Source organism: Ascaphus truei, chromosome 3 (assembly GCF_040206685.1).
Source record: "Ascaphus truei isolate aAscTru1 chromosome 3, aAscTru1.hap1, whole genome shotgun sequence".
NCBI classification, from domain to species: Eukaryota; Metazoa; Chordata; class Amphibia; order Anura; family Ascaphidae; genus Ascaphus; species Ascaphus truei.
The window spans coordinates 349,980,939-349,989,017 of NC_134485.1; the positions used below are offsets into that span (position 1 = coordinate 349,980,939).

General features: G+C 36.2%; 1 protein-coding gene across 1 annotated transcript; it reads left to right on the forward strand.

Annotated features, from left to right (window-relative positions):
• Positions 1-5,674, forward strand: LOC142490085 (keratin, type II cytoskeletal cochleal-like). Its single transcript, XM_075591879.1, has 9 exons — positions 1-505; positions 1,323-1,531; positions 1,639-1,699; positions 2,205-2,300; positions 2,639-2,803; positions 3,046-3,171; positions 3,426-3,646; positions 3,913-3,941; positions 4,711-5,674. Exons 1-9 carry the CDS (start codon positions 50-52, stop codon positions 4,833-4,835), a joined length of 1,488 nt encoding a protein of 495 aa, XP_075447994.1. The 5' UTR covers positions 1-49; the 3' UTR covers positions 4,836-5,674.
• The last annotated feature ends 2,405 nt before the right edge of the window (positions 5,675-8,079 follow it).

Below are 8,079 nucleotides of genomic sequence, written 5' to 3' on the forward strand. Positions count from 1 at the left end.
ACAGTCAGCTTCAATACCTCATTGTCCTTACGATTCTTGCAGAGGCAACATGTCTCACCAATCTCATCAATCTACACATAGCAGCTCCGGCTCTGGGCACAAGAATTTCAGCTCATCCTCAGCTTGTTTATCATCTTTCAGCAAACACAGTGGGAGCTCATTCACTTCAAAGAAAGTATCCATGGGTCACAAAGCGCTACCAGGTTTTGGAAGCAAAAGTGTCTATAGTCATGGATCTGGTGGACATAAGATGTCAGTTGGAAGTTGTCGACCAGTGGGAAGTGGACATGGATATGGAGGATATGGTGGTGGACATAGTTTAGGTGGATCTGGCTATGGATTTGGGGGATCATCTTGCTCTGCAGGCATCACCAATGTTACTGTAAACCAAAGTCTACTGGCCCCACTCAATTTGGAGATTGATCCAAACATCCAGAGAATGAGGACAGATGAGAAGAACCAAATCAAGGGTCTAAATAATCAGTTTGCCTCCTTCATTGACAAGGTAAGGTAAACATACTCAACATCCTACAGTATCTATTGGAAAATGGGCTATGCCATGTCCTGGCTTGAAGGACCTTTGTTAAACAAGATATGGAAAATGATCCCCAAATAAACATGGCATAGAAAATATTTTTTGGTTAAGAGCTTTAAGAGCTTTACATTTGTTAACACTATGTAAAATGTTCAAAAATTACTCAAATTGTAAGCTCCCTGTGACAGAGATTCCCTTTCCAGTTGTGTATGTTTATGTTATTGCACTTATTGTGTTATGCAGCAATAATGTACCTTATTTCTTACTGTTTATTTTATATACTGTAGCACTGTGTACATTGTTTATTCTGCAAACATTTTTCATAAAATTGAAAATAGCCTCTTGACATAATTTCCAATGGACATACAAAATGCACTTCATATTTCATTAAGATGTAACTACAGGTTAATATCTCTTTACTATGAAGGGAAAAGTACAATGTGACAAAATTAGGAAGATCCCTGATGAAGGTGCCTGTTGGAATCTGCCATGACTTAAGTCATTAAATTATATTTTTTGTTACCTTTTGACTGCTTTAATATTGTGCTACTTTTGTTCATAAAAATAGGACGAACATTCTAATTTGTCATAATTTATAAATGATTTTCATCTATATTTCAATGTTTTTATTTAAATCTATTAATTTTATGAACAGGTCACCCTTGGCAAGAATTTACAATTTCAAAATACTCTTTACAGTATTTTATTCAACGAAATGTAGGTGTTGCAAACAATTCTAACTATTTTCACAATTGTTTATTTGTTTTCTTTTTTTTATGTGTCCTAGGTGCGATTCTTAGAGCAACAGAATAAAATGCTTGAGACCAAGTGGTCTCTTTTACAAGACCAAAAAACTGCAAGATCTCAAATTGAACCTCTCTTTGAAGCCTACATTAGCAGTCTCAGGAGACAGCTGGAGAATCTGGGATGTGAAAGAGCGCGTCTGGAGGCAGAAAGGAGGAATATGGAGGAATCAGTAGAAGAATTCAGAAGAAAGTATGTAAATTAGGAGACATGTTGGTTCTCTAAACACTGCAAAATACCATCAAAACCATATAATAACCTACAATCACAACACTTAATAAAACTTTTTTACCCAACAGATATGAAGAGGAAATCAACCGACGCACAGCTGCAGAGAATGAATTTGTTGGGCTTAAGAGGGTAAGTGTCAAGTGATGAACTGTACAAATGTAGTCTTATTTCATAAAGATCAAAATGCAACTTTGAATCAGTAAGATAATTCTTTCAGAACATTAAAGCAGCATTTCCTCTTGCCCGTTTTTTTTGTTTTTGTTTAAATAAATACAGCAGTGCCTTACATTGCAATTATGTAAGCTGCCGTTTGATTCGTTCTCCCGTGTTGGATCGGTGAAGATCCGGATCCCCAGGGCATGCAATTTTGCAGCCTTTTTTAAAAGATGAAGATGTGTGACTTCCTAAATGGTTGCTATAGGGACATAACGAAGTTTACTACATTAAAAAGTATAAGGGCATAGAGAGTGCAGGGGGAAAATACGGTATTATCTAATACTACACAAGTGATTTGTTTAAAAAAAAACCTCATATTGTTTTTTTTTAATTAAGTGCTGTTTTAATATCAGAAGCATTGTTTTATAAGGCCTAACATTGACTGAACATATTTATCTATTTTGTATCTTCCCTGTAGGAAGTTGATGCTGCTTTCATGAGTAAAGCTGAATTACAAGCAAGGGCGGACTCCCTGTCTGATGAGATCAACTTCCTGCGAGCTCTGTTTGATGCGGTATAAATATGGAGCTCCTTAATCGTCTTATTTTTTCATTTGTTGAACAACAGACCTAGTACCACTTTCCTAAAATAAGGAATAAGGATTTTAAACCACATACTTTAAAATGGATACTCACCTTTCTGTCTAAGAATTAGAATGTAATTTCTAACATTTAAAACATGTAAACATCTTTTTTGTAAAACTAACTGTATAATTTCTTGTACAGATTTGAGGAACAAATGACTGTAGAACAATTATGTGTTTGAAAATCTATCTTTCAAAATGAAGGTACATTTTTCATACGGTACCTGTACATCATCAGCACATATATCACTGTTTTCTCTACTTTACAGGAAATATCTCAGCTTCAGTCTCAGATCTCAGATACATCAGTCCTTGTTTCCATGGATAACAGCCGAGACCTGGATCTGGACGGCATCATTGCTGAGGTTAGATCTCAATATGAGGACGTTGCTAGCAGGAGCAGAGCTGAAGCAGAGGCCATGTACCAATCAAGGGTGAGTCTACAGAAGGCAAATTCAAACAGTTTCAATTTAAAGTTTCACATATACTGTACTGTAGATAACATACATATGCTATATAGTACTCTACTGAAATATAATATCCAAACTATACTAATTGTAAAACTGCATACTGTTCATAAATTCAGAATCCTCCATTATTGTGTAAATATAAGATAATCAAGCTATTTGGTTTTAGATAGCTTCAATCTACTCTCACATGATTTTTTTCTCGTCAGTACGAGGAGCTGCGCTCCACTGCAGGCAGTTATGGGGATAATCTGCGCAACACTAAACAGGAGATTGCTGAGCTCAACCGTCTGATTCAGAGACTTAAGGGAGAAATAGAGAGTGTGAAAGATCAGGTAAAATTAATACATGAGTATTATTTGTTAACAAACAATGATAACTTCCTTAATATACCAGATACCATTAAATGCAAATTATATATTACAGTACATATTTACTCTGTGTAAAATGAAGAATGGAAGAATTATAAGAGGATTTGGCTGTTTGTCCATTTGTTAACTTTCTCAAATAGTGAAAATCCCAGCATAATGTTACATGTATTAAATTATAGCGTAAGAAAGAATATGTTATTTAATTTGTGTTTTACCAGCGTGCTAGACTAGAAGGTGCCATAACTGAGGCAGAGGAACGTGGGGAGATGGCCGTCAGAGATGCCAAGTGTAAACTGACTGAGCTGGAGGATGCTCTGCAGAAAGCTAAGCAGGACATGGCTCGCCAGCTCCGTGAGTACCAGGAGCTGATGAATGTGAAGCTGGCTCTGGATATTGAGATCACCACCTACAGGAAACTGCTGGAGGGAGAAGAGTCCAGGTGAGTGACGATTATGCAGCATGTAGACACATTGTCAATATAGAAATGTCTTTTTATCTGAATAATTATAGAATAAATATATTAAACAAACACACAGGACTGCCAGCTCTCCCGTACATAAACTTAATTACATACAACATACACAAAATTGTATCCTCTGATGGAAGTTTCCATACATAGTGTACAGTAAATAATAGTTATGTGTCATGTAGAAATGTGACTGAAATTGTAAACTTACTCTAACAAATGTTCTATCTTCCTTTCAGGCTGGGAGGAGACGGTTCTGTTAGCATCTGTAAGTAAAGCAGTTATTGATTTTTGTGTTTGTATACTGTTCCAACTATTAAAATCTTAATCCAAGAAAGAACTAAAGTATCACAGGCATTAAAAGAATAGAGGTATTATCTGTGAGTTGAACCACTTTACTGGAAGATGCCTAGTGACAGTATCTAAAATCATTTATTTTCAATCTCAAGATTTAAACTCCCTTTGTCTTTTATTATTCTCCTGTCCAGGAACAAATGTTAAGTTTTACATTACATTTTAATTTCCTACATACTGTCATTTCCACTAACATTGCCAGTAACTAGTAACTGGTTTTGTACATTTAACTCAATTGCAAACACTTTCATTTGCACTTCCATGGGCTTGAAAGGAAGAGTCACCTTTCAAACTATGGAAGTGCAAATTTAAGTGCATGCCATTGAGTCAAATGTACTAAACTATTGTAGTTAATCCAGGATTTTACATTTGACACAGATCTGCATGCCAGGGGAGATTACAACAACTCAGATCGGATTGAATCAAAAGGAATACAAAATAAATAATTTCAATGAAAAAGTTAATACTGTACATCCCATCTTACAGTACTTCCTACAGTATTTCTTATACTGTATAAATGCCTACCAATTGCTAATTGGGAAGAAAAAGAAGGGCCGAACACTTCAATATATTGATACTAAAATAAATGTTAAATATTAGCTCAGATTTTAGTTCTAAATCATACTTGGTTAATTCTTCCTTTAAAATGTTTCATCCTTAACACATTGCTTGTTTCTTTACAGCTGTGCTTCACTCTAGTACTGGAGCATCACACTACGGTGGAAGTGGACACCACCACAAGAGCAGATGTAGCACTGGCAGTGTTTCCCAAGGAAAACATAGCTCAGGACATGGACAGTCCTGCTAAAATGGAATTCACTAATTAATAGATTACTTTTGACGGCTATATGTCTAGTTCCCCACAAAACCCATAGTATCACATTAAACCAATGCTCACACATCTAGGGTAATGCAAAAAGTACTGTGTTTACTATAAGACAAATGTCTATATTGAGCATTACATTTTGAAACATGAATCTAGTACAGCTATAGAAACCTGGATACTCAGTTTGGTAACATTGATTTTATTATAATAGGTGGTATAATAAACAGACCAGTTTGACAGATAGTCAGTATATTTTGTTATTGAAGCTCTCAATGTGAAGTAATTAATACTGTATACACGATTATCTGTCTGGGAATTCCTGCATTCTTCTGATAGAGGGCCTCATGCAGAGAGCATAGAATTTTAAAATTGGCGAATTTCATAAAAAGTAGCTTTTTTGGAGAGTTTTATTCTCCATATGCAGAAAAGTGCGAATTCTGCTATGTTTAACATGGATGCGTGTGGCGAGTTTAAATTGGCGAGATGCGCGCTTCAGAAACGTGTAAAAACAAATTCGCGCCTTTTTTTTCCCCTTTACTATAGGCGGCGAGCGCCATCTTGCCATCTTTTCCTGGCGCGGCAAAAATGCGAGAATCGCGCCATTTTCTTGGTGCGAACAGCCGCTACATGCCGTTCGCACCTCTCTGCATTCGGAGAGTTTTAAAAATGGCGAGATGGAGGTTCTCGCCAGCCGCGAGGCGAGTTTTAGCAATAGAAAAAACAAAATGGCGCGTTTTCGTAACTCGCCATTTTCTGCCGGTTTCTGCGCGAAATTGTACAAAAAATGGCGAATTTCGAAATAACGATGCTCTCTGCATGAGGCCCAGAATCACTGAATGATTTTCAAACCTTGGCATTGGTCACTTTTTTTTACAAATGCATTTAAAATGGTTCATGGATTTTCCACTAAAGTACCGCAGTATGTCTGAAACTGTAAACAAGCAATTGATTTTCAAAGCAATGACACATAAATTACGTTTGTGAATAATAACATGTAATTAATATCAAAGCACTAGATATGAACATTAATATAATATTTCACTCTATTTAATATTAAAACATTTATTAATTAAAAATCATTAATTCCACATGTTAATACAGTACAACAGATTGTTTTAAATAATAAATAACCAATTGATTTTGCTTGATTTTGTCATACTTGAGAAAGTGGAAAATGTAGAATTAATTAACTTTATCTAAGACTTATCACAATTGTAAAATATATAGTTTATTCTTTAAACTGAAACATTATCTGTTTTTCTGTCTGTTCAATAAACTGCTATTTTCATGCTAAGGATTGGCACCAATGTTTCCTATGTAATTGCACATTCATTAGAAACTTTAAACATAATAATTCTGAATTAACCTACAACACAAGAACAGTTTTCTTTTTATTTTAACGTATTGCACAGTAAATGGGTTTACTTTTAAAAACAAATCAAACACGACTGAGACACTCACAAAAGAGATTGCGTTTTACTTTTATTTGTGAAAGCATCAGCATTTTTTTTATTCCTTATCCAATTAATTTAAAATTGTATAAGTGGCTGAATGTCTCACAGCAAATAATGAATGACTTGTACTATGTGCAAACTGTATGACAGGGAAATCCTAAATGAGAGATTTGGTGAGTGGTTGGTTCTTAAAACAAATTTCTATAGTTATTTTCTGTGTTTAATCTTAAAAAGTTGAGTAGTTGGGTGATGACATAATGTTTTTATGAACTTTTCAATGACGTCACAATTCATCAATATACACTGAAGAAAACATATATATTTATGCAATAATCATGAAGAACAGGGCATTTCTGGCCAATAATGCCCTGGCTGGTTCGCCTCAGGCCTTTAACCCAGGCAGGACATTATTGGCCAGTAATGCCATGTACTGAGGGGATTATTACTATTATAGGCTAAATGTAGACTTATTTGTAATTTTTTTTTTTAAATCATAAAAAAGATAGACACTTTTGTCGACTCTTTTTATGTCATATTGATTTTTATCAGCATGATCGCACACATTCTTTTACTGCATCAATTAAAAGGAAATTGTACATACTGTACACACAGCCACCCTCTATATACACACACACACTCTGCAGCCCCCCTCTATACACATAAACACACACAGACTGCAACCACCTGCAAACACCACCATATGCAGCCCCCTCTGAAACCACAAAATCCACTGCAGACACACACACACACGCACACACACACACACCCATACAAAACAGACTGCTCCCCCTTCTACATCCACAAAACACACACCAGCAGACCCCCTTCTACACCACTACAATCCCCGTTTAAACCCACACACTGCAGACACACACACACCAACAAAACGCTGCACCACTCCTCCATCCACAAAACACACATTGAAGACACACACACGGCAGCCCCTATTCTACACCCACAAAACATAGCAGACACACACACACACACACACAACAGACCCCCTCTACACTCACAACACACACCAGCAAGACACACACAACAAAATACTTGGCTGTCCCCCTCTAGTTCCACAAAACACTCAGGACACAGACACACAAACTTTTCTCCTCAGTGTTCTTCTGTGCAGAGTTCTCTGCAGGCACGGTGGGGGAGGAGTCAATGCCTTTCTGCTGCCTCCTGTCCAATCAGCTTCCCTGACTGAGAGCTACTTTTACTCTATATCGATGAGAACTGAAAGCTGATTGGCTGAATAGCTTGGCAGGGTGCGAAAAATTAATGGCCATTACTGAATGGATAATGCCTGGAATTTTAACCAATCAGAGAGCAGGGGTTTCAATAATGCCCGGAATTGACCAGCTTTAGCCTATAATAATGAAAAAAATACACCCTTTTAGTTAGTGTGGAGAACAGACAGATTCTTTTATTTTCCCTGGTTCAGGCCTTTAAATCTGAGTTTGTGTGTTAATTTGTAAAGTCCCTCATATCCTTCCTATCCTTTAGTTGTTCAATCTAATCATGAAAAGGGATTGATTTGTTTCCAAATGGCTTGCAAAGTCAATTTAGTATTTTGTCTCATTGTAGTTTGTATTGATATAGCAACATTTAATTTGACTAATTTCTTGATGTTTTAGTGATGTGATTAACGTGTTTATGTCTTTCATTTGTCTCTTGTCTCTCCCCTAGGTTGCCTTTTCCTTTCCTTTGTGTCTTTATGCTTTACCTCCTTACTGTCCCATACACTCTGTCCCTTTTATTGACTCATGTTTTCCTTC